The 27,905-nt window shown below is 40.5% G+C and overlaps 1 protein-coding gene across 2 annotated transcripts; it reads left to right on the forward strand.

Annotated features, from left to right (window-relative positions):
- Window positions 1-27,100, forward strand: LOC6558284 (tensin-1). Of its 2 annotated transcripts, none has more exons than XM_032739235.2 (6): window positions 1-448; window positions 17,979-18,042; window positions 20,120-20,222; window positions 25,480-25,753; window positions 26,052-26,398; window positions 26,456-27,100. In XM_032739235.2, the coding sequence occupies exons 2-6, from the start codon at window positions 18,014-18,016 to the stop codon at window positions 26,657-26,659; spliced, it is 957 nt and encodes a 318-aa protein (XP_032595126.1). In that variant the 5' UTR covers window positions 1-448; window positions 17,979-18,013; the 3' UTR covers window positions 26,660-27,100. The 2 variants fall into 2 exon arrangements, with proteins under 2 accessions (XP_032595126.1, XP_001984429.1); XM_001984393.3 differs by lacking the exon at window positions 1-448 and adding an exon at window positions 19,065-19,952 and having other exon boundaries at window positions 17,982-18,042.
- The last annotated feature ends 805 nt before the right edge of the window (window positions 27,101-27,905 follow it).

Consider the following 27,905-nt stretch of genomic DNA (forward strand, 5'->3'; position numbering starts at 1 on the left):
GCCTCTTCCATAAAAAGTATCTCAAACGTACGTAAATGTAGCGCAATATTCAAGTAGACAGTGTCATAAGAGACGAAGTAAATGTAAGAAATCTGGCCAATATTTTGGCACAAAGGGGACAGGCCAGAATTGCTGAACTTTTAATGTGGCGAGCTGGGCTAATTTTATGGCCAGTCTGCGACTGATAACAGCGATAAGAAAGTGGCAAATCAAAGAAAGCAGCTCGTAAAACGTGACGCCAAGTGTTGAAATTTATGCGCCATCGCAATCGCAATCGTAATTGAATTTTATGCGTAAAGTTGGCGGCTTTTTTGCTCTGTGTTCAAAATCGGTTGCGTTTTGTGATACCGATAACGGTCAACACTTGCCCAGAATTGCCGGGCAACTAAGCTTAGCCCAAGAGGAAGCTGTGCCAAAAACCAAAGGAAAAAACTGAAGTTTATGCCAGGTAAAATATCCAGTGATATTTATTTAATACATGCCCAAAAATTTGTGTGTTGCATTCTTTTCTGAAGTGTGAAATCAATTGAAAAATATGCTATCAATAAGCATAATCTCTGCTTGACCCTTTGTTTGCCTTATGCATACAGTTCACTGACCTTGACTACGTCAGAAGGCTGCTTATACTCAACTGCTGTATCTTATTATGCAAACATGCCAACTCATCTACAGTTGATGTAATTCTTCGTACTACCCTTCGCAGCAGCATCATCAAGAACGTTGTCGTCACCTTAGTTGACACTTTGGTTGACATTTAGCGCTGCACTTGTAGCATGTTAAAATGCATCGAAATGCATCGCAAAGTTTTGCAGATGTGATGAAGAAACTCGGGAAAACTGTTCCAGTTGTTGCATAAAGTTCACATCTCCGCCTTTGGAGACTAGGTTAGTTGTTGTTGTCGAGTTGGGGGATGAAAAGGATTCTTGTTAAGCTGTCAACATGTTTTGAGTAAACTATTACAGTTTGCCGTCATTGTTAAATACTTGTACCTAGTTTTATATGCAGCTGGCATTATGGGAAGAGCTAAAACGTACAATAGACGAACAATAGGATTTGCCATTAAAAAGGAAAGAATTGTTAACTGTTTTATACGTTACAAGCAAAGGGCTTAAGAGCTTAAATTGGGCCATGGCTGACATGCATGTCAATAGTGAAAACTGTTTATATATACAGGGAATTAGCTTAGTTAAAGCCAAAATAAAATATTGATATTGATGGTAAGTATCTCAATGTAGATTGCATAACTATTTAATCAACTTCCCATGGAAATCACATTCCAAATAAATAAATAAAAATGTATTTGACCTCATTTTTAGTTTATTACAGTTTTGCACTTCACAGCTTACATATTCAATAATTTATTATTAAGCCACACTGTAATATTTATTTCTGATTTGGATATTTATACTGAGAATCCGTTAGTAAGCTTTTTGGTCCGCATTCATCAGCTAATATTAAGACTATCGTCTAATTTAGTGAAGCTTGTTCAATTGTATGAATATGCTGACAATTGTTGGTTGCCATCGTTAGATAAAAATTTTCCTACTATTTTCCAATTACAGCCAACATTTCGTTTCACTCAAAGCATTTTCACATTTATTATTTTAGCTTGCAAGTTGCAGTTCCGAGAATCGTACATGATATTTTGAGACGTGAGGTAACCACATCAGTTGGATGAGGCGGGCTGGGGGGTTGGGAGGTCGGTTTGGTAACCGTCGTCAAGGCAAACGTCAGCGGTGAGCAAAAGGAAATGTCAACGTGGTTTGGCAGCCGCAGTTTCGCTGGGAAGTCAGAGTAAGAGAGAGAGAAAGTGGTAGAGAACGGCGACAGGTGTTGTCTGTCAGCTGCATGAAAAAGCTAGGATGCCAGATTGCCAGAATGCCGTATTCCCCCAAGGTCTCCCCCTTTCGCCAAACGGTGTCAAGTTAATCAGCGCGCCACAGCTTGTTTTTTTTACTTCTATGTGGCTTGTGCAGCTTTTTAGCTATTGTAAGGTAAAAATGTTCACGCCTGCTACACGGGCAAAACTTTACCATAGAAACCGTTAATAAGGTGCACAAAAAATAAAATAAATAGAAAAGGAAAGGGGAAGTAACAAACAGTGAAAAGAAAAACAAAAGCGCACCATAAAAATGGCGGCTGTTTGTTTATCTCTGCTTCAGCTGCAGCATCCTTTTTTCTCATTTGCCCAACACTTTTATTTGCCAAGGTTTTAGCTTTTGCTGCTACTGCTGCTGCTCTTGGCCCTGACTTTGAGCCGAGTGGCCAACGACAGCGACAACACCAACAACAACAGGCAGCAACTCATACAACGAAATTTTGTTTTATTTTTGATGCTTTTTGCAGCTCAAATGAAAATCTCAAATGAAGCTCTTAAGTAAGAGGCTTCAGTTTCGCCCCCCGCAATTATTCACACTCCTAGAAGCATTGGCAACAGCGAAACGCTTTTAAGCATTGACTGTTTTTTTTACACTTTTTTTACACCGGCAACACGCCCACCTGCTGCGACCGCCCCCGAGGCTTAAACTGCTGCTGCTGCTTCTGCTTCTGCCACACTGTGGCTGTTGCTGCTCCAGCAACGTTGACATTTTCATTCATCGTCTTGGCAACCGTAATTAAAATCGTTTTAATTTACTTTTGCTGCACAAACACATACACACACATGCACGCACCCGTTATTCACACACACGCCCGCACACATATGTAGGTAGTAACTCACACACACGCGCACACACACTCACACACACACACGGGTATACGCACCTCTTTGCTTGCTTAGCTTGAAGTGTAGCATACTTATCTGGGCCTGCTCCTGCTTTATGTTTATCGACTTTTGTTAGTCGTTGTTGTTGTTGTTGTTCATACTTCAGCCTTTGTCTGGCGGCGCCTAGCCCTACCCCTTGCCCTACGCCCTGCTCATTATGTGGGCGTGCAAATTGCTGCATATTCATTTACCGTTATCTAGCAGTCGTCAAGTGAAACATACACAATTCACAGCAACAGTAACAACAGCTGCTGCTGCTGCCACAGCCCCATTCACATTTTCTAACTGTATCATAGCAACACACACCTGCCCCCAACACCACCCCCCTCCCCCACCTTCGTATCCTCTGCTTAATAACATAAACTTCTTTTCTCTCAACGCCCAAGTTGAGTTAATGAAGAATTTCCATGACGATGTCGCTGTTGCCTCCAGAGTCTCCAGAGTCCTATGCCAAGTATCCTTTCTGATAAGGCATCCTCCCTCTGCCCATCTGCCTCGACTACAGCTCATTATGTTATCCTTACTGCTACTGTTCTTGTTGTTGCTGTTGTTGTCGCACGAAATGTGTACAAATTTGCAAGGTTGCCTCACAGTGCTGTGAAGTGCGCATAAAATGATTGCCGATAAGATTTGATCTTTGTTTGCTCGTCGCTCCTTTTGAACGGCTTTTGAGACATTGGCTGGCTGCTCATTCGCTGCTGCTTCTGTTGCTGCTACGAAGGATTCACCTCTGGCATTTTAATGAAAATTTCAGCTCAGCCAGCGACACTCTAAGCGGCTTAAAATTGCCAGCCTGTCCCTCTCATATAAGCAAAAGTATCTGTATCTGTAGCTGCACCCAAGCAAGACTTATTTGGCAACAATTCATGTTGCTGGCAACATTTATAGCCTATACACACACACACACACACGCACACACAAATGCGTTGTGTTTTCGCTTTGGTGTGTGTGTGTATGTGTGTGTGTTACACCCACACACATAACATAATTCGCACCAGGCGCACAGCAGCCGTCAGGCAACGCAGCCCAGCGACAAAGGCGCGTTGCACACACACAAAACTAAAGTACGCACAAATACACAGATACAAACAGAAGCACACAAACGCGCACACATAGAAGTACACACCACACACTCACAGTTAGCTGTACACACAAACATACACACACAATAAGAATGGAACAGGCACACAAAATCATGTTGCAAGCAACCCAAAAAAGAGCCGCACGAAATAAGGCACTTTTTTTATGGGGAGGGGGTGGGGGTGACGAAAACAGCGCACGATGCCAAAAGAGGACACAACAAAAACGAGATAAACAAGGTGAAGCACACACATACACACACACACACACACATACACACACTCTCAAATATACACATAGTCAGACACACAGAGGCGGACATTGAAACAGTTTTGCTTTTGGTTTCAGCTTTTGTTATGCGTTGCCTGCACTTGCCACACACAGAAGAAGAGTAAGAGTGGGAGGGAGGGGGAGGGAGGATAGAGGGTGTCGAGGTTATTATGAGAGTTGTCTGTTAATTTTGCAACTTTTTGGCGCGCATAATAAAGTTGATATGGCGAGACACTTTGAATATTTTTCTGTGTTATGCGCAAAATAAATAAATAAGTAAACCCAAAAAGTGGGCAACGAGTCTGCTTTACAGCAACGCAATTATGTTGTGTGAGAGAGTGTGTGATAAATGAGTTTATGTGTGTGTGTGTGCGAGTATGTCACAACATCAGCTCCACATCTCTCAGCAGACAATGTAATGAATGCGTCAGGCAGCAAGAAGCAGTCTGGCCTGTATACTTTTTTTTTGTGTGTGTTTTCAGCTTGAAAAGCGTGTCAAATAAGTGGAGCAGGGGTGCTCAAAATGAGGACGGGATGGAGCTCATATGCCTGCCTAAGCGCTGCCATAAAACAAATGAGCTTTCAACATGAGTTTGTCATTTGTTGCCACAATGCTGGCAATGCTAACCTAAAACTGAGTATTTTTAAAGCCAGCAAGCAGTTAAAAAAACTTCAACGAGCCAGTTGAAGGCATTGAGGAGCCAAAGCGTTGCACCAAAATTTCGTTGATTACAATGAAAACAATGCATAAGAGCGACAGAGCGACGTGATTAAAGATGGGGCTGGTTGGTTGGGTGTGAGGTGAGAACAATAGTCGACGAGCCATAAAATGCAAAGTGTAACACAAAGTAAAAGGTCTAAAAAGGACCTGGGAAGGACTCGCTTTTGGTAGTTGTGGCTCTTACTGGTGCTGCACTCTGCAATTTGCAGGTTGCCTTCTGCTGGCCGAGACGCTTTTTATGGTCACAGTAATTAATGCATACCTCAAGGCTATTAAGGACAGTCTGCACAGGACTACGACGACAAAAAAATAAAAAACGAGACGAATAGAGACAATAAAAGCAGCAGCCAGAAACAATATAGATAAAACACAGGGAATGGGCTACGGCTTAACTTAACTTGAATAGGGCGAATAGAGAAAGGGTGTTTTTATAGAGACGCAAATCAAAGTGACGCACAGCAAGCCGAGTGTAAATACAAGGGGTTAAATCTATGTATATATAATGCTGTCCAATACGTTTTTTCAGCTCAAAGTAATTTTCAGTTTCAGCTTAAAGAGTTTTGCACAAAAATTAAAACAATACAAATGTTATGCAGTTTGGGTAAAACGCTTTTTGCTTAACACAAAAAAGTTGCCCTTTATTTCAATGGCAAATGCCAAAAGCCTAAAAGCCAACTTGGTCTTTAAGGTTTGGAAACTCTCCTCTGCCACTTCATCCGCACTAGACTAACAAACAACTTTTGGACTATTTGTATTCGTATTCGTGAACCTCATGAACTGACTTATGCACTTTGAATGCAGTTGAGTTGCCAACTATGTATCTCTATATATATACATATACATCTCTCTCTCTCTCTCTCTTTCCTCCCTCCTTCGTCGCTCGCATCAGCTCAGTGCTGAAAAACAAATGTTACAACAAATTTAAGTCACATTTTTGTTGTGGCTCCGACACTGACATGCGAGAGGCATACGCTGCACAATATGCTACAGTTCTGCATTACTCTATGCAGAACGACAGAAGAGAGTATATTTGATTTGTTTAATATTTTATCTGACGCATCAAGAATTACATTTTTTTCTTTACATTTATTGCTTGCGACTCTAAAATGAGTTTATAAATGCTTATTAATCCTTGTTTGCAGAAGCAGAAAATCTATAAAAATAAAATCCATATATATTACAAAATAAAATATGATTCCTCAAGTTACTGAACATCTCAAAGAAAATTTATTCAAAAATTAGTTTGCTTGGTTTCCTCTCTATCTTTTATTGAAGCAGCTTAATGTATCTGTTGTTTTAAGATTGAATGTATCATAACTAACTCCAAAAATGCTGATCGGAAAGATTAACTCCAAAAAATACTTTTTAACTTTCACTATCGCCCTTATTATCAACCCCACCTCTTCCCCACTTGCCTTCAGCTATTTTTACACTACAAACAGAGTATTTGGGAGTCACGAATTTCCGATGCTAACTTTGCTATCAGTTTTTTCATGCCTTGGTCGTCCTTTTTTGTTGTCCTTTTACGCCTCGTTGCGACGTTCTGAACTTTTGTTACAACTGACACAGCACAGTTCTCTTTGCTGCTATCAGTTGTTATTTTTGTTATTGTTTTGTGTGTGTGTGTTTTTGACGAGCTCAACCACAGTGGCTTGGCCGCAGCGTAAAGTTCTTCATAATACTCTCTACTGCATGCGCATTAATCTATGTTCCAACTTTTGGCCACACACACACACACACACACACTTAAACACCTGATGGGATTCGTTTTTCATTTCATTGCCGTTTCACTCACACAGTTTGGCATTCATACGGCTCGTCGCGCTGGCACTTAAGTCATTTTAACTTGGCAAACAAAACTTACACAAACACACACACACACAGCACACGCACAGCAAATGTCAAAGTAGTTGTTAACATTTCAGTTTGTTGTTCACCACTTTTATTTTGTAGCAAGTTCAGCTCAGCTCAGTTTTGGTCTCGTTTTGTTGCGGGTGCTGAGCAGCAACAAACGAAAACTTTGCCCGGCCAAATTGTACGCCACAAGAAGAAATGCAGTCAAGCAAAGCTGGCTAAAGTTGCTACCCCACTACGCTCGACACTTTTAAATTACTGACTTAATTATAAAACATGAAAGCACATAGAGTAAACGAGAGAAAGAGAAAAAGTAGCTGGAGTAATTCTCGTTGCTCTGGTTGCTCTGCCACCGCCAGTTGCAGTTGCAAGTAATTTACATGAATAACTTGGGGGAATGCGCATTAACATGAAGGTTACAAATCGCCACAGTCATAAAGTACTTAAACGCCATTTAAACGCTTGAATTCAGCTAAAAAAAAAAACAGGTCAAATGCAGTCAACAGCTGAATGCTGAATGCCACAGCATTTAGCCACAACTTTTAGCAGTAAAATGCAGAGTTCAACTTGAAGGGGGGCAGAAATATAGTCATGATAAATAGTTAAGTTAATAGGTCAAACTGGTTTTTATCTGCAAATTGAGAATAAATTTTAGGTAATAAAGAAAAGTTTCGTAAATAGCAAAATAAATAATAAAAAATGACGATATGCTTTATAGAAAATACATAAAATAAATCGTATAAATTAAATTTCAAATAAAATAAGATAGATTTTCAGATTGAATTTAAAGCGAACGACACATCAAATTTCTAAGCCCAAACTTGAAGAAACTTCTTAAATAAGAAACACTTTCAAATGTGATATATCTTTAAATTACAACAAACATTCAACGTGAACATTTATATTTAATATTTCCACAGCTCTTCAACTTCCACCTCAATTTTAAGGGGCAGGTTTTGGAGGTTGCCGCGCTCAAATCTGTTGCTTGGCTAGCACTACAAGTTTTCGACTTGCTGTCAGTGCATTTTGACAAGTGCAACAGCCGCTAGCTGCAAGTTGAAACGTTAACCAAGCCCGCCCCAGAACGCACCACCTCAACCCACTGCGGTTGCTCATTGGTGTCAGAGCACTTTTCACATTCACAATGTCCACAGGCGCTCGTGTTTTGACTTCTGCTATTCCTGCTGCTGCTGGTGCTGCTGTTGAGACTCTTGAGGTTCTGTGCTCCATGTGCAGCTGACATTTTTCAAAATGTATATATATATATATATAGTTATATATATATATATAGTTGGCTCGTCGTACTACAGAAGCTAGAGCATCTTTTGACTGCGAGTGCTTGCAGCTGAAAACAAAACATTGACTTTGACTTGTGTTGTGTTAATATTCAAGTTACTCGCTTGCCAGCTGCGTATCCTGCTCACTGCCACTTCGCATAACCAACTATACTCAGCTAACTTTAATAGTTAACTCAGCCAACTCAGCATGCCCTGCAGTTGTTTAAATTCTTGCGTAAATCGGATTCAGTCAACTTCATTTAGCATAAAGCTTTGCAAAAAATAAGAGCCCGTTTTAAATATTTGATCAAGTCAAGCATTCTTAATGCGTTTATAAATATGCCGGTTAGCCTATCTGTTTATTAACTTGCCTCCATTCAACTACTATTTTAAGCTCGAGCGGAGTAAATTCTGTTCACCCGTTTGTCCTTTTGATGCGCACCAAATTGACCCTTTGGCCCCGGTGCTTAAGTTGTGGCTGGCTGCCTATCTCCATGTACTTGTGTGTGTGCGGGTGTGTGTGCTTGTGTGTGTGTGTGTGTGTGCTGGGGCAGTGTGAGGATTTGCTATGAGCTGTTAGACTTTGTTGCTGTTCAATTTGTCGCCACTTTTGCCTGGGACTAAACATTAGCCTGTGGGCTGCCGAAAGTGAATATTAATGCCACATCCTGAAGCGGTTTTGATATTGAAATTAGAGTGTGCCGCCTTAGATAAGGCGTGTCGTAGTTTTTGGCTTCTAATGAATCCGTTGACATGCATCCTTGTCTGGCTGGCATATTTACATAAGCGATTTAAGTGCAAAGTGTCAATGGCAAATATTTGAATTATGGGCGGCATAATTGTTCTTTGATGGATGCGTTCGTATAAAGGGTTGTTTTCCCTAAACCTAAGACATTTTGTGTGTGTGTGTGTGTGTGTCCATTCCTTAAATTGTTTTTCTTGCTTTTGCCACTTTAATGCCATGGCAGCCACATCGATGACAGATCATCAACGACATTGCTGTTAGCCACATCCAATCAGCATAACAAACCCCCCTTACAATCGCCTTATGTCTCCCCACCCACCCCACCTCCAACCCTCCGACCATCAGAAACACAAAAGCTTCCAAGGGAGCGCATTTTCAATTTGATGCCTAAGCCCAGGCTTAGTTGTGGTGGTGGGTGGGTGACAAAAAAGGAGACGGCCCAATATTAGTTTGCTTTGTCATTTTATTGAAGCACAACATAAATGATAATTTTCGTCAATACAATGTCCTGCAGGGCCCCAGTTATCCTGCTCAAATATACAGCCATGTAAGGAAACGAGCGAGCAACAATGGAAACCCACACAAATTCATTGAATGCGCATGAATTTCAATTTCGATGGCTGACAGGATTTGCACTCGCTACCAGTTAATGATGAAACGCATTCAGTAAGGATTTGCCAGGACTACACACACAATGTAAATATGCGCCTGCGGCAATAGCATGCTCACGTTCTCTTTCCCTTTCACCATTGAGCTACTGATACTTTGTGATTGCCTTTGGTTATTTAACTTTAACGTAGACATGTGATATCCTTTCTATGTGCGTTTTGCCTTTTTTTTTGGCTCGTTGTCGTCCATTAGCGCTCAGGCGTCATGCCACGCCCACCATGCCCACCTTCAGCTCTGAAGCTTGTTTGCCATTGTTGAGTAATTGGATTAGATTACTTTGGCTACCTGCCGTGTCCTGTCCTGTACTGTTTGCTCCTGCCACGCTGCCTGTCTGCGTTGTTGATAAATTTCGTGGTTGCCACGCCCCCACCTCTCGATCAGGACCAGGCTGTCATGCGTGATTGATGGCAGGATGTCAATATGCTCTTGGCTCCCTTTTTTATTTTCTAGCACTCTTGTCAGCTGCGGGTTTTTCACATCTCTAAGTCTGAGTATTCTTTTTCTCCTATGATTAAATTTACTTTTAATGGCCAGACGCCAAAATGTATCCTAACGTATTGAAATATTCTACGATGCTCGTATTCTATGGCTATAATAATTTTCTGCATCGCATCTGCAAGGCTATTAAATTCGCATAAAAATTCGTGTTCTGCTCCCAAACATTTTCCCACGCAATTTTCTCCTTGGCCCCAGCCAGAAGCTGCAACCAATGGAAAATCATAAAAATTGATGACTGCTTCTGTTTCGGCTGCCATTAAATTGACACGAAGTTATGAAATGAAAGCGGACGTTGCCATCCAATATATGTATACAATTTTTGGTTCTTGACAAACGGTAACAATTTAACATGCGCTTTAAAAGAGGGAATAACATTGCGTATGCGCAACCTTCACACTGCACATTATTTTAATGATGCTCTTGGTTGATTGACAGAATGAATTCTTCAAATGATTATGGCAAAATCGATAAAGCTACCGCTACAAAAAATGAAACAAATGGCGAACAAGCGACAACAATTTCAAAGTTGTGAAATTTCAAGTGCGCTTGCCTGAAAGTAAAAGCCAAAGCACATAAAGCGCCTGATAGTGAGATTTAGGCAATGCTTTGTTGTTGTTGTTGCTGCTCTTGGACTATCTACGTTGTCCGATCTGTGGTCGCGTTATCGGACCCAAGCCTAATTTACTTGCCACGTTGCCAGCAGCTGTAGCAGCAGCGAAGGGGAAACAATGCCTTTTACATTGGCCCAGTTCCAGGGCCGAGCATAAGTAGTTCTAGTTTAGAATGGCCATTTATCTTTCAATGAGTGTGTGTGTGTGTGTGTATGTGTGTGTGGTTAGCATCATAATGAGAGCCTTACACGCCATGTGCCAGGCGAGCCCCAACTTTTTTGTCTAAATGGCAAGCAGCTCTCAACGCTTGGCGCATCGCCTGCGTCAAACGCATAAATTTCAAGGACGCGAGCAGCAGACCGTGTGCCAAGCGGTGACTGGAGCGGTGTATTCTCACTGCTGCTGTTGTTGTAGTTGCTTTTGTTGTTGTTGCTGTTGCGCATGAGAAGCGCGACCAAGGAATCAGCATAAACAAAAACCAGCAGGCAAATTGTGCCGAGCGCGAGAAATAAATTGACAGCCCGAAGGTATGCAACGCTTTTTATGCTGGCAGTTTGACCTACATGTGAAATTGTGGGTGGGTGGTAGACTATGATGAAGTGGTTGGAGAAAGAGGGAGAGAAAGAGTGAGGGAGAGATGCAGAGTTTTTTAACGAAGTATAAAAGTAACTGCTAAATGATTCAATGCCGACTTTTGAACAACTTTGAGAGAAGGAATCAACTAAAACTAAGTATTAAGCTACAGTCATACTCATGTCATAGAGTTCAAAAAATAAATACAATAATTTGGTATAAATTAAGCTCATTTTAAAGTCTTTCAACTAAATATTAAATGCCGTTATTAATTGTTCTTCAATTTGCGTTCATAATTGATGATAATTCATTAGCAATCCCAGGTTGAAATATATATATATCAGTTTGCACTTTGCACATTTGCACAAATGTCATTAATTGCACATGCATGAAACTTTGATGCACTCGAATGCAAAAATCAATTAAACATGAAATGTATAAAATACACATTGCGCTCACCAGTGCAACAGAAATAACAACAGCATCAGCAACTATGCAAATAAAAAATACATATATATTTTTTTAATTTTTATATATTTAACAAGCCAATGAGTTCAGCTGAACGCACAATTTGTTAATGCACCGTGGCATTAAAATTAATATTTATTTTAAGCCAGCAAACAGACAATGTTTGAATGTGCGAAATGGGTGCTCAGTGCGGATGAGTCGTGATTCGTTTTTATTTCGCAGAAGCAAAGAGTTTTACTTGTTTACTTAAGTGTGCCTAAAAAAAAAAGTAATTTTAATGTATTTTTAACGAGTACTAACTTTAAAGTTCTTTCAGTACTAACTGCATTAATATTAAGAAACATAACTTTTAGTCAGTATTCAAGCTAAAGTTCGATCCCAAAGAATCTAATTATTTCACTAAATTTCAATATATATTTAGTAACTTAAAAGGCTACCTTCAGTTCTTATGATTTGTAGTCTGACAAACTCTAATACAAAACTCTGCTATGAAAATAGTTGTTGGCCAGCGACGTGTGTGCAATTTCCGTTGCGGAAAAGTCGTCTCGCTGCAAGAGCGGATGGGGTAGGGAGGGTTCAGCAACTGTGCCGAGGTCATTCATCCTGCAAAGTGGCGACACGCCAAAGCGGTGGCCTGGCCAAATGACTAATGGCCCAAAGGAAGAGGAGAATGTGGCAGGACGAGTGAGCAAAAGTGCTGCAAGGGGAGCTCAACGGCTACTGGCAATATGCAAAATTCGCAATTTGCCATGCCAGACAACGGCCCAGGACGAAAGGACGACAGGACAACAACAGCCCAGGGCCGGTTGCTTGCTGGGCGGCTTTGCCTGGCTGACAAGCGATCTCTCCTTGCCATCTCCTTGTCCCGGCATTCATTCGATTCGACGTTCGACTATTTTTATGACCGAATTGCGTTTTATTGCTTCTCGACAACGTCGATTTCTTGTTTCGAATGTGGGACAAGCGGCTGCTTCAAGTGCTTCGGACCACACTGCGTATGGACAGCTTCTCCTATTTCTTGCTTCTTCCTGGTTGTCAACTCGAAGCAGGCTGCAGTTCTATTTGACATTCAAAATTAGTTGACATTTGTCGTTGGGTTTTTTCTGTTTCATTCTCAGCATCCCTTATCGATTTTGGTTTTTGCGCATATCAAATCGCTGCCTTAAGCTGCCCAGGAATCTACTTATTCGTGCATTCGATTTATATCCCCACATTCCCCTCATGCGGCAAGGTGTGAGGCTTTGGCAAAACGCTTCAATTGATTTGAACATTTATTGCTTGGGGTAATACCACAGCCGGCTTGGGAGCTGCCCCAGACATTCGATCCCCTTCTGCTTCATTCTGTCTGCCCAGCCCCAATTTAATAGTCGAAAGGTAGTCACATTATTTTGTTGCTATAGTCGCATATAAAATAGTTTTACTTTGTGCCCAGTCGTTTTAAATTTGGCCAGCCAAAAAAAAAATCTATGGGAAATATTCCTCGTTTATTAAGTCTTTGAGCTACCCGGTCCTTTCTGCTGTTTGCTCTTGCTCCATTTTTGGCTGAGACAAATTTTATGGCTCCATAAAATTGCACAACTTTTAATCAATAGTTTGCATGTTTGGTAAACACACACACACACACATATATATATGTTTGTGTTGTACTTTGTTGCTTGTCGGAAAGCACTGTAGAAATTTAACTTGTTAAAGTAAGAGTTCCTGTTTGACTTTTACAGTTGTAGTTAATTTTAAGCAACAACTGCATTTTCTTGAATGTCGAATAGATTTCAAATCACAAATTGGCATTTCTATGCAAATAGTTCCTTAAACGTTAGAAAACAATCCTGAAATTCCATTCAAATTCATTTATGGAAATGATTTCATTGCTATCTGCATTCACTTTCAGATTGTTCCTTTTGGTCTTTGCTTGACATTTAGATTTACTTTACATTTAAATGCCTCTTGAATTTTATTTATCCAACTTCTTCTAAATTTTATTGCATACATTCTAAATTTCTTTGATACAAACTCTTTCTTCAAGAGCTGTTTATATTTAAAACTTCAAGCTTGCTACATGCGAAAAATAAATAATTGTTTTTGTTTATTATTGACAAACAAGAATCGCAGCAAAATTTGCATATTAACACAAAGTGAAAAACTAATTAAAATTCTTTTCATTTTAATTTTTCTTTCTTTCCTGCGATGTTTGCAATCGAAAAAAATAACAAATGCGCATATTTCAAACATTTAAAATAAGAGCTGGCAATTTTTTGTAATTTTGCTCAACACCTTTTCTGGGGGTGGCTTCAAAAAAAAAAAAAGCCAAACGAGGAGGGGTGAAAAAAAAAGAAAAATAAAGAAGCACCCTCCTCTGTCTTCGCTTCGACGTGCTGACATTTTTACTGTTACCGTTCGCCCTGCAGCCAAAGAATTTTCAAAACAAAACTCACATAATGAACTGAAAGCGGCGGGGTGTGAGAAATTTTGGGGAGGAAGGGAGGCGTCGAAAAGTGTTGGGTCTGACGATAAGAGCTCAAAATACAAGGGGGAAAAAAACTGCAGCCTGTGAAATGGCCTAAAAATCGCATGCCAGTTGGCAGTTTTGTTTGCCACTAAGCGAAAATAATTATTTGCCGTGAGAAGTGCACATTATTCATTCGGGTTTCTAGCGAAAGGCGTAACACCAACAGCAACAACAACAACAACAATAAATATGTTAAATAACTGAGTAAAAGGCGCAGTCGAAAACGCGCTTGTAAAAGCAAAATTATTTTTTTCTTTCGTCCCTGGAGGAGCTACTACTCCTTAAAATACAACAGACCTTGTTTTTTCTTCATTCTTATTTTTAATGTTTGTCATTTTGGAGCCGCTTTGTTTCCGTTGTTGGTGATTTAGCTGCGTATCGTGCTCGTTTTGCATGTAAATTTGTTGCCTAATTTTGGGCGCATTGCGATTTATGTTTCTCTCCCACACTTCGCTTATCTCTCTCGCTCTCTACGTGAAGTCTCCGTAATTTATGTAAGTCGCTGGCATCATCAACATGCACTCACGTCTCCCCACTCCAAACGCAAACTTCTCATTGACATTATGAATGCTTTTCAATTTTATTTATGACATAAATTGTTAATAAATGCACCATTTTATCCGCTCTCCAACAGTCTCTCTCTTTCTCTTTCTCAGTTTTGGTACGTGACGCCATTTTCGTCTTTGGTGTGTATGATTTATGCCTTTCATAAGCGAATTGCATTTTAAATAAATTATTACGCATACGCCGCGTTGTCGGCAGCTGCTAATGAAGCTGCTGGCTATTTTACGCTTTCCCGCTGCCTAAGACACAACAGACTCCGATCCCAAAAAGGGATAACAAGCCACGCTGCTCAGCTGGCGCAAAAAGTATGCTATGTGGCACTGTTGTCGAGCTTGATTAAAATTTCATTAACAAAAAGTTGCGGCATACTTTAAAGCATGTGTGAGAAATCTGCGGTGGCTGTGGCGTTGAGCTGTTCACACACACTTCCTACACACACACACACACACACACATATGCCTTAGTACATAAAACGTTTTTGTTGTTTCTGGCCTGCACGCTTTTCTTGCCTTTTCCTCGTTTTTCCTTTCTGGATATACATATATATATATATTTTTTGCTTTGCTTTTTGCGCTTGAACGCTTCGTTTGTTTGCCAACTGCCTGACGCCTGTTCAAGAATCTGCCGCCTCAGCCTGTATCGCTGCCTTTTATCGCTGTATGCGTGTATGTGTGTGTGTGTGTGTATGTTTGTGTGTGAGTGCTTGTTAAATTGCTTGTTTATGTTTGCCCGCCAACAGGCCTTGCAGCAAATTTTCAGTCGTGGCCGCGGCAATCACTTGAAAATGCTCATGTGATTTTGATTTGTTTTAATTTGGCTGGCAAAATACACATCCCCCTCGTCCCCTTTGTTTACCTCATCTGCAAAAGCTGCAATAACTGAAAAAAGCAAGCCGAGATTTTTGTGTTTCACCTTATGCAGACAAATGTTTTTGTTAATGTTTTTGCTTAGGTTGTTGATTTTATTACACAATTGTTTGCTTTCGCCGTTCACTCACTTAGCCAAATGAGAAATATTTAATATTTGATGTTTCTTTTTTTTTAAGACAAACGAATTATGCGACATTCGCAAATAATTGCGGAATTTATGAGAAATGTTAACAAAGCCATAAGTGATATCTGCAATGAGTTTAATCTCTTGAGATGCTCTGCAAAATTCTGTTAAAAACTTAATTCGCAGGGAAAAAATAATATTAATCGAAAGAAGAAAATCTTATTTTAATCGGAACATCAATCAAATTCCCAGGAATCGGAGTCACCCGGGCAGGAGCTGACCTGCTAAGCAATAAAAGTGAACAAAGTTTCAGTTACAGATGATAATTTAAGTAATCTTAATTGATAGTTTGTTAGTGATTAATCCAAAACTTAAGTAGTCTCAACCTACTAGCACAATTTATTCTTGGAACTAGGAAGTTAACTCAAATATCAAACCTTTCATAATTTGATATTCTACTAATTTTGAGCATCATAATATTTTACTTTTACAACGAATTAAATTTAATTATTAACATTTTGATATCTTTTTTTATATCTTGCTCTCGCTAGCAACTTTTAACTTATCAAGCTGTCGCGTACAGCAGCAGAAAGAGTAGCTGCGAAGTATCAGGAATTTGAGCAGGAATCGCCTTAACTACATGCCATAATTATAATGCCAACATCAGCGTTAATTTACCTCAAACCCCGATCCCCAATCCGCTTCTGCTGGCGCTAATCCACTTCAGCCAGCGACTCATACCCAAAGGCATGTCAAGCATTTAATTACTGGCCATCACAGCAGCTTAAAAAACCTCGCACTGCGCTTCCCAAGCCCGACCACCAACTGTTGTTGCTGCTTCCCCTTTGTCGTCCTGGCAAATCCACTTCGTTAAAATAATATTAAGCCAGAGAAAGGATGCAAGCCAAAGCGGGAATTCATCAACGCTCTACGCTGCCTTTTGCTGTTCGAAATGCTACGCAAAATATTTTCATTAAAATGTCAAAAATATCTGCAAATATTTTGCGCAGACACGCAAAACTCAACAGCAGCAGCAGAAAAAAAAATACAGAAGCAAATAAATAAAATGAAAAAAAAAAAAAACTGGAAAGGCAAGCAAAATGGCAAATGGAAAAAGGTTTCTATTTGCTTAAGCGCTCAACGGTGTACGACCAGAGTTTTTTGGTCAGGAGCTGGGCCCGCCCAGCGAATCGTCGAGAGAGTCGTTAAATTGTTTTCATTATCCTTGTAAGCCTCGCTGCGGCAGAGAATTTCATCCTTTCGCCCTTTCTCACTTTCGTTTCGCTCGGGGTTGGCTGGCAATTAAAACCGCAATGCAAATGAGCTGTGCTTAATGTGTCCGTATTTGTGTGTGTGTGTGTGTATTACATTATACACATATGTGTGTGTGTAAATACACTGTCCTAATAGTTTGCGGTGCAAGCATAGAAAAATTTTAATTGCGCTGCCGGGACGCATTTTTTGAAAAGCGCTTATCCCGAGCCGTCAAGTGCGTCGGTTTGCCCAGTTGCCCAATCCCCAGACTGCGCAGAATTATGCTTAAATTTGACATGCATACGTTAGCAAACAGACACACACACACACACTCCCCCACACACACACACACATACGCAAACGGTTATATTTTGGGGGTTCGTTTTGCTCGTCGTGTTTCCGTTTCATTTGTAATTAATTAAATTACTTCCGCTTAAAGAGCGCTGCCAACATGGCGCTGTGGACCATGCTGAGACGACGACGACGGCTGCCCAATCCAACCGTATTCCAATTCCAATGCGCCATCCACACAAAACGAATCCCAGACCATCGACTTCTCAATTACGTCGCTGCAGTCAAGTCAAGCCAAGCCAGCGCTGCTCCCTCGGCGCCCTGCCTTTCATCTGCTGCTGCTGCTGTTTTCTCTCAGTTCATGGCGAAGTAATTAAGAAGACATTTCACCCGGGCATCCTTTAATCTGTGCGTTTTATTTGCAGGGCCTTCTTCTACTACCGACTGGATACGGCGGTTTGTTGTTCTTTACTCCGCTTGGCCCCCAAACGCACGACTGCACCCGGGCTGTAGTTTGTGTATGATCTTCTTCTTCTTCTTCTTCGTCTGCTGGCTGGTGTTGATGATTTGCTTTGGTTGAAGTCCCTGCTCCTTTAATCTGTGGCTAGGCGGCGCTGTGTGGGCTCTGTGTCTGCTGGCCTGAACTGGTTGTTATTTCTTGCCCAGGCACACGCTTGATTAGTCGCCTAATGAGGTGTTGACTATGGCCCTCTAATGATTGCCTTCCACACTCACCCTCACACACACATACATATATATACACAGTGATATAACGTGTGCCCCCTTTAAAGTTAATTTTTAATTAAATTTTTCCAATAAATTGTTTTACTCTCTTTCTAGCTTCAATTTCATACGTGGCCCACTAACAAAACTCAATGAAAAGTTTGGTTGCCATCGAAGCAACGTGAGTAAACAAATACCCACACACTCACAGACACTTACTTATACACACACACACACATACATGAAATAAAAAAAAAGTACAACTGTAGTGATTGATTTGCGATTTGCCTTTCACTTTCATTTGGCTCCCTGAAAAGTATGCTATGAAAAGTGCCAAAGGCAAATCCTTTTGCGTGTTTAATTCGCTTTTGCCAAAGCATTCAATCGAATTAAATAATCAAAAGTTGCAAAAAAAAAACAAAAAAAAAGCTAAAACATAGCAAAAGTATTCGAAAAAATCAATCAAAAAAGGAGCTATATTAACAACAAAATAAAACATATACTACATATCTCTCTTCCTTCCCACTCTTTATTTGCATGGAAATTTTGGACTGCACACAATTAAAATTCAACTACAACTGAACTGAAATCAAACTGAAATTGGCAAAAATAAAATGCAACAACAAACGGCAACTAATTGGCAAAAATGTTCAACTGTGAAATTGGCAAAATAACAACAACAAACGAAACTTACAACAAAATTTCCAAATGTACAATACAAAAATTTAACAACAACCACCCAAAAAAAAAAAACATAACAATAACACCATACAAACAAACAAAACAATCAACATCATCATCATCATCATCGTCATGAACACCCTGCAAAAATCCTGCTATTTATGCGCTTTACAAATGTGACGTCACTGATGCGGCCCCTGACCAAAAACAATACATCCCTCCTCCGCTCCCAATACCACACCCTATTCATTTATTGTCGCTGCTATTTATGTGCATTTTTGTGGCTTCTCCCCAAACAATATTTTCATATGCGTTTTCATTTTCGCTTTCTATTTGGCGTTTTTATGCCGCCTCCATCCCCAACTCCAACTCTCCCCCACCCTGCTCATTTTTGTTTATGCTTCACGCTTTCGATTTTGTTTTTGCTCGTGGCTGTTATTTTTTTTTTTTGCCTTTCGTTGCCAATTTCCGCTTGAATTAATTCTGTGTTTAAATCTGCGTCGTTGTCCTCGTCGACTGCAGTTTACACTGAAGTAGCAAACGCGACCCCTGCGGTTACTGCCACAGCCCCTTGCCCCATCAACCTCCTGGCAGGCGCCCCGCTAGCCCAAGTGGACAGAATTTAATAAAGGCCGTGCAACTACGCAACGGCGTCTCCCCTAACCCCACATTTATTATTGTGGGTGTGCGGGTGGTTGTGTGTGTGTGTGTGCTGCGCCCCCTGTCGTTCTGGCGGGGATCACACGCTGAGAGTGAGTGAGTGCGAGAAAAGCCGCCCGCAGCGTTTTTATATGCGTGCATAATTCAAAAACAGTGCAAAAAGTTAATGCCCAAAAGCGACGACACAATGATAACCAACAATAATTTGGATTATGAGAAGAGCTGCACGCAGGCTGCGACGACGACAGTGGCGACAGCAGCAGACACCACGCCAACAATTGCCGGCGGCAACAGCAACATCAGCAGCAACCGCAATGGCAGTACCAGCAGCAGCAACAACTCATCGCCGACTGCTGACAATTTGAATAACAGCAACTTGAATTCGATTACGCACACAAATTCGAATATGAATACGAATTCAAATTCGAATTCGAATAGCGGCACGAGCTCATATTTTAATCGTTTTGACAATCGCATTGCGGCCAATCTGGCAGCGGTCATCACCGGGGCACGTTTTCGTTCCTCCTCCTGCAATAGTCGCCAGCAGCAGCAGCAGCAGCAGCAGCAACAGCAACAGCAGCTGCAACAACAACAAACACTGGGCAAGTTGCATGATAATGCCAGAAATGGCAGACCCTCATATCACTATTTGAATGCGGCGCGGGGCAGGACAACATTAACAACAGCCACGCCCCCATCGCCAGCTAGTCGTCGACGCCCCTTGCAACTGTTCTCCCAGGCGAATCTCAAGTGAGTAAACACCAACTAGATATCACTTTAGATGCGAAATTATTATCCCAAAAAATGCTTATGTCATGTTCATCAGATACACTCTCCAAAACACACTCTAAAGTCAATAATTAAACACCCAAATAAGAACACTTGTTAATTGATATTTTGACTGCTTTTACATTTAGCTGCAATGATAACGAGAAAGTGGCGCAAACACCCAGTTCCGATGAGGATAACTCACCCACAGAGCTCAACAATTGCAAGCGTCTAACGGACAAGCCGCCACTGGTGAGTAAACAAAAAGGGAATACCCCAACTAACCCCTATAAACCCCAAGTGAAACCCCAAAGAAACCTCAAAAATTCAAACCCAATTGTGCTTTTCTTTTTGGTTACCCACTCGCCTTAAGTTTTCGACCAGATCAAAGTTGTAGTCAAACTCAATCCGCCCCAAAAACAAAAGAGATGGAGGTAGCCCTCAATCATTGAATATTTGATATGTTTTTGCTTTGACTTTGACAAGGGTGGCCATTTATTGCTTTTTGTCATCGGCAATATTTTTCAAAATTTATGAATTTTTGGTTTCCTGTTTGTGCTTTGTTTATTCTGCTGCATTTGCTGCTTCTTATGAATTATTGGCAGAATAAAGTGTTCGCTTGCAAAGGACATCAAAAGCTTTTGGCTAAGCTAGACTAAACCTTTCTGGTTGGCTCCTTTCAGATACCAACTTTTCTAGAATAGCAGAAAAAAAGTTGAAACAACTTTAGACGCGTCCTAAAAATAAATTGCTAGGCTAGACCCAACACCCAAGACAAGACACAGACCATTTGATGCCATTTGTATACTCTTCTAAGAATTGTCGAGCACGATAACTATCACGTGGCGTATGTTGAGTACCCTAGCTATAAATTTTACCTCTAAGGAAGCCAGAAGTGCAAAGTATATTGTTTAGGAACGCATGCCATAAAACTATTCGATATTTAGAAAAGTTAATATAGTTTTTGTTTTGACTCTTTAAAATTCCAACAACAATTGTTATCTATTCAATCAAATATATTGACTAAAGAATGAATTGTAATATAGTATAAAGTAATATAATTTCCATATATTTCGATTCTAAATATAAAATAAAAAACTTAAGGCTTACAAAGTCAAAAAAAAAATTATTTATGTAATTTTCCAATACTCTCGCTTTCCATAGCCAATTTGCTTTATTGAAGAGAAATGACAATAAAGAGTATTTAAACTTGGCAGTGTAATACGAAAATAACATTTTCTGATTGTTCTTCTATGGCTATTGTCATAACACGTAGATAGATAAAGAAAGGGAGAGGGAGAGAGCGGAAGAGAAGGAGAAGGGCAGCCGTCGAACTGCTCCACATGTGCAATGTTTATCAAATGTTTTGTCATTTTTTGTCACGTGGCACCCGCACAGGACGCAGGACGCAGGACGCAGGGCGCAAAACTTTGCATTGCACAACTTTTTGCTTTAGTTGATGCTGATGCCGTCTTCGACTTTGAGTTGAGTAGAGTTGAAGCACGTTGTTTTCATAAATTTTACGCCTTAAATATTCATATAGACGTCCACACATAGCCACATGCATAGATATCGCCATATATAGTAAGACTACATACATATACACATGTATGGGAGTAGAGAGGCAGCTGTGCGCAGTCGAGCATAGTCTATGCGATAAGTACGTGCGAGTTTATTCATATGAGAAACTCTCGCAGCTCTTGTACTATGTGCTTTGCGCTTTGTGCACACGGCGTATGCGTAATGTATTTGTCTTATTTATGACCGGTTTGCTACTGGGGCGCATTATGATGATTACATTTTGAGCTAATGGCCCTTAAATGGAGCAAAAGTGCAGCCACAAAAAATAAGTTAACAACAACAACCAAAAAAACAGCAACATTAAAAACCAGAGCAACCACTTCCAAGGCCATGTGACTCTTGAAGCAATCGAAAGTGAGAGAGAAAAAAACACTCGGTAAAATTGAAATTCTGCAGCGCTAAAATCGAAAGCGAAAACCAATCAGTTGTCTCTAATGGCAAGCCATAAATATTGTCAGCATGCCACGCAGTCGCCCAGCCAGCCAATGTAAATACAAAACGCCTGCCAAGGACTCCAAACTGAAAACAAAAAAAAACCCAAAACTCACATATGTTGAACAAATATAAAAAGGGTTCAGCGCTGCTTTGCTACTTTCATACACTTGCAAAAGGGTATTATTATTTTGTAACGAAATGAGTAACGTACTGAAGTTTACATTATATATATACATATATATATATAAATATATTGAGTAAACTTTAGATATCACTATATCATTTAGCAGCCATCGGAACAATCGTTCGAAATCTGACCCTTTGCAATATTCACAAGTAACGAGTGTTAATTATTCTTCTAACATTTAATAAAATATAATATAAGATTTGACTACTGTATGCCACTGCACCCTTAGCAACAATAAATCAGCTATAGAGCATAATGTCTTCAGCATGATAGCTATGCCTTCTTTTTCACATTCATTTTTGTGTGCCTGCCGGTTGCTGTTTTGTCAATAAATCAATTTTGTTATAAACATAACACGCATACGCCACGTGGCAGCAGGCAGTCAAAGCCATAGACTCTCTTTGCTGTTATCCTTTCGTCTGTGCTTTACATAGTTTTTCAATATGCCTGCCGCCTGGTTGCCTGTCAATAACATGATTTTGTGGCAGGGTGCGGCTGCAGCGCGATAAGCAAATTAATATCCCCTCTCCACCAATGCAGTAGGAGGGAGTCAAGCTACCCTAATTGTGCCCGACGGCAAAAGTTGCCATCGTCGTCGTCTGCTTGGCTGCCTGATTCAATTTCAGATAAGCAAAATAAAGCAGCAGCAGGCAAGTTGCACATGCGACCAGTCAAAAACCGAATGGAAAGCAAAGACAAATGCGATGGCACATTATGCACTTCACCCGCATAACAAGACACACCAACACACACACAGACACTCACACATATATACTAACACACACTCACAGACCGGAAATGACGTGATGGGTCTGATGCTGCCTGTGGCCCTGTTGCTGGCGTTGATGCATCGATGCTGTTGACTCTCGTTGCCGCTAAATGTATGTTTAGCAACTGCAACGACAACGACAACAACCAGCGAGCTCAGCCAAAATTTATAGTCCTTCTCGTTCTATGCATCCCAGCCTGCCCCAGGCCCATCGACATCCCCACTTCCTGACTGACATTGAGCGACAGCCAGCAGCCACATGTGGCCGGTTCTTCAGTCACGCCTTCTCGTGTATCATGTGGGGGGCCAAAATAATATTTTCGGCTCGAATGTCATAAATAATATTTTGTGGCCAGCACATAGCCACGCCTCTTTTGGGCCACAATCTACCAATCTGTTGCTTGATTTAAGCGTGGCTGACTTTTACCAATTTGATTGTGCGATGGGCCAACCCGCCGCACCCGTCTCAGTCCAGGGCGCAGCAAGTTTATTAAATTTGCATAAATGCTCGAGTGGAAAATGTTGCTCGTTCCGGTTGCACGTGCCACCTATTTGGGCAACTCGCTGCTGGGTAGCAGCTGATGCCAATGTCCTTTGGCCTGCAAGCCAGTTCATTAAGCCAACAGGGCAATTAGTCCCGTCACACACTTTCTTTATGGCCAGCAATTGTAAAATGTTGTGCAGCATAGCGAAAAACAAAAAGCCAAATTCAATTTGACATGCCAGCTAAATATCAAAGACAAACAGTCAAGGCACAAAGCAAGCCAAACAGTACACAAACACACAACAAGCCAGAAAACAAATATACAAAGGAGTCTTTTAAAAAATAAAAGAAGAATGAGTACTGAAAAGTAGACTACGCTCTGCAAATACCTGAGCTTTCAGCTTCGCTACCTTTGAGTTTATTTTACTGCTTAAACTACGAGATGTTTTACAGCTAAAATATAAATCAACTGCTGCTGGCATATATATAATAATTTCGGTTGATAACAGTCACAGACTCGACTTGTCAGCTATAAATTTAATGGGAAGTATATCTAGCACCCTAATTAAAGAAAAGCAATTCTTATCATTAAAAATGCAGTATATACTGATTTTTATAAACTATATGTAGTATATAGCTCATAAATTATGTATGTATATGCTTGTGTAGTTATATGCAGTATCACTTTTAAGCCCAGACAAAATATACAAACACAATCACTGCATTTATCGCATTTGCATATATGGATATCATGCGAAGGATGGTAAATACTCTCAATGTAGAGATTGATAGTGATTGAGTCATGGTTTACAAACTGCTGCCAGATACCCCTTAGTAAGTTCTCTTTAAACATTCTTTAGCTAACTATTTGTATAAATATTTCGAGCACTCATTGCAGTTTATGTAATATGTGATATGCTCGTCGCATAACATTTGTAAGCTCAGCATACCTTTTGCTTTTGTATGCCACACACATAATACAGGGTAAAGTGTGCGAGAGAAATCAGTGTGCAATGCGCCGTGAAATATGCAAACAATGTTTGCTTAAGCAGCCTAAAAGTATGCAGCGCGCGCTTGTTAAATTATGCAGCAATGAGCAAACAATTGCTGTCAGGCTCGCCCAGCTAAGGTAAGCCACACCGAATCCGATACCACCAAAACGCAGCCAACCAGCCACCTTCAACGTCTCATTGTCAATGTCGCCTTAAATTATGCCACAAGCACACAAACACACATACACAAACATACACATGCACTTGGCACAACTGTAGTCTAGTTTCAGACTAGTATTGTGAACAGCCAGACAGACTTTTCAAAGCCACTGACCCCAAAAAAAAAGAAGAAATGAGAGAAATAAGCCAGAAATAGAAATGAAGGCACGGCGAACACGATCTCAACATGCGCGCACAAGTGCTGCTGAATTATCGCCGCCTGTTCTCAGTTTCCTTTATGCCCACATAGTTCTCCATTATTATATTTTTTTTTTTTGTGTGTGCCACTGCTTGCCCTGCGGCACATTTCCGCTTAGCACGCCACTTCCGCATCCGTCGCATCCGACGCCTTGCAACATTTTTAGCGTCCGTCGCGTGCAATGCGATTCGACGTCAGAGTCTGCGTTCTGCTGCTGCTGCTGCTGCTGGCCTCCAATTTATGCGGCTTTTATGGCCAGCCCTTTTCTTTGGGGCCACTTGGCGCTGCTGTAATTCCTAGTCCAAGCATCCGCTTCCTGTTTAAGTGCAGGCGCAAAACTTTTTTCAACTGTGCGCTTTTCCGAGCTTTTTGTCTAGTTGCGGTTTTCGGTAATAAATTCTTTCATTTTTTATTTTTTCTTTTCTCCTTTTCCTTTTTTTTTTTTTTTGGCCCGTCTGTGACTACAGGGCTACACGCCCACGCCCCCGATTGGCTTGGCTTACAAGGTGTTTAAATTGTAGTTAATTTTGTTGCCACTTGAACGCGCCGCTGCCTGATCCTTAATCCTTTGAGCTCACCGTGCCAGACAACTGTTAAATCTTAAAGCTGGTTCGCTGCCACATCCACATCTTGCCTTTCGCAGGTTAAACGCCTGACCATGGGTCTGCTGCGCCACAACGAGGAGTCACGCCCCCTGGTGAGCAATGTGATGCCCCTGAGTGCAGCTGCATTGAAATGCGAGGATAGCCAGCCCATCTACTCCAATGGCTACATCAACGAGGACTCCTACATCGATAGCAAATTTGGCGACTCCTGTCGCCAATCTCTCACAGCCATTCCCATGCTGGACAATGTGAATCTCAACGACAACAGCGAGTTCAATCTCAAAAAGCGTTATCTACGCGAAACCAGCAGCGGTAAGAGTCAAATTTAAGTTAGTCAGTACTTGGGCACTAGAAACACATACTTTAATTTAATACCTTGTGATTTTAAGTTTATACATTTTTATTTAAATGAAATCACGTTAATTTAAAAATGATTTATATATAATAGATTGTTGAAATTGATTTAAATTATTTTTTGAGTAACAGTTCCGACTTTCAATCAAACAAGATTCCCACAGCTTAACTCTAATTTCATTCCATGGTAATCAATTTCAACTAATCTTGTCTACCATTTGATTTATTGGTTGCATCTCTCAAACTCATTTAACAGCAAACTCTAGTCCCAAGATCTTTGCCAATCGACTGCGGATGAACAATGCAGCAGCAGCTGCTGCGGCCAGTCTAGTGGCTAATCAGAGGAGCAGCAGCTTGGCCACTACCCTTGCCAACGATGAGGAGTCGGATGTGGAGCTTAAGGATGCCTGCTGGTATCAGGCGGGCATCTCGCGCGACATTGCCGTCGAGGTGCTGCAGAACAAGAGTCCTGGCGCCTTTCTCGTCCGCAAGAGCAGCTCCAAGCCAGGCTGTTATGCGTTGACCCTACGCGTTCCCTCGCCACCCGGTCCCAAGATAGCAAATTATATTATACTACGCTCTCCGCGTGGCTACAAAATTAAGGTAAGCCCAAAAGCTGTTAAGGCCTGTTCTTCGTTCTAAGCTTCGATTATTGTTTAGGGCTTTCGCAAGGAGTTCTCTAGCTTGAAGGCGCTGATAACCCACCATTCCGTAATGCCGGAGCTGCTACCCGTGCCCCTGGCTATGCCACGGCCGGCAAATATGTCGTCGTCACGACGTAATCTGGATGACTTTGATACCTATGATTCGCTGCAGATGCTGCTGAAGTATCTGCGCGCTAAGAATCTGGAAACGGAGCAGTAGCATAAGATATACAATATATCATCAATGATCTCTTACTATAATTGTAGCACAAGATTGCATTTCAGTTGTCATGAGGCAAAATAATTTTGCTTGAATATTCTATACCAAAAATGTGATACTCTATAAAAAAGAACACACTCACACAAACACACACACGTACACACAAGCACGCACACACTCAAAAGATACACTAATTAACACGGAAACTGCAAATGAAACGCCTAGCTGATAAATGGTGAAAATAATTCTAGTTTAGTTTTGGGTTTTTTTGGCAATAAAATAAACCAATAACACACAATGCAAAATATGCCGATGGGTGAGCAGTGGGAAAATGTGAAAGTCACTTTAAATTATAATTCAGACGAAGTTTAACTTTTAGCCTATTCATTTTCAAATTAATTCACGCATTTTCTATTGCGAAAACCTGGCAAATGAAATGAAACAAAATCAAATTATAATAAATAAATAATTAATTAAATATTATATATTACACGTATTTCAAATTATATGTTAAATGTTGTTGCTGCTTCAATTGTTAAGCATAAATAAATGTACTAAACAAAAATTGCATATTGTAAATGAAGACAAACAAATGCATAAACCTAAATATATGTATATAATTCACAGTAACATAATTGAGTAAATAAAGTTATTTAATTTATATACAAAAACACAAATAATAATAATCAATTTGGCATTATGCAAATTGTGTGTACGCCAGCTGTGCGACCGAATAAATGTTCGCACGTTAATTATGTTGGTCTTTTGAACGCGACACAATTTCAGTTTAATTTTAATAACCTTGTTGCAATGACCTTAAAATGGCTGACAGTGCAGGCGATATCTTTAATGATCAGTGCAGTAAAAGGAAACTGCAGTTTTTTCAGCATTAATTAAATCACTCCACATAAATTTTCAACTACCATGTGCAATTTTATCTCCATGGAACATACTTCTCTTTATACTAACTATAGTAAATTCATCCTCAATTCAAAAGTTTCTTACAACTACTTTAGATATTTATATATAGAGGTAATTTTTATAAGCTCTCAACTTCAGGAACAATAGGCATCCGTCAGCTGTGCTTACAAACGTAGAAAAGGATTTTTTTTTTGCCGGCTTGGCAATTGGTGCTGAGCAATTTCCAGTCTGTTGTTGGCCTAATCACCGTCATTATACAATTTTAATTTGCTCAACTTTTAATCGAAAAGCAAAAGGAGCAACAGTCCGGGGAAAAATCAAAGTC

The sequence above is a fragment of the Drosophila grimshawi genome, unplaced genomic scaffold (genome assembly GCF_018153295.1).
Source record: "Drosophila grimshawi isolate 15287-2541.00 unplaced genomic scaffold, ASM1815329v1 contig_44, whole genome shotgun sequence".
Taxonomy (NCBI): domain Eukaryota; kingdom Metazoa; phylum Arthropoda; class Insecta; order Diptera; family Drosophilidae; genus Drosophila; species Drosophila grimshawi.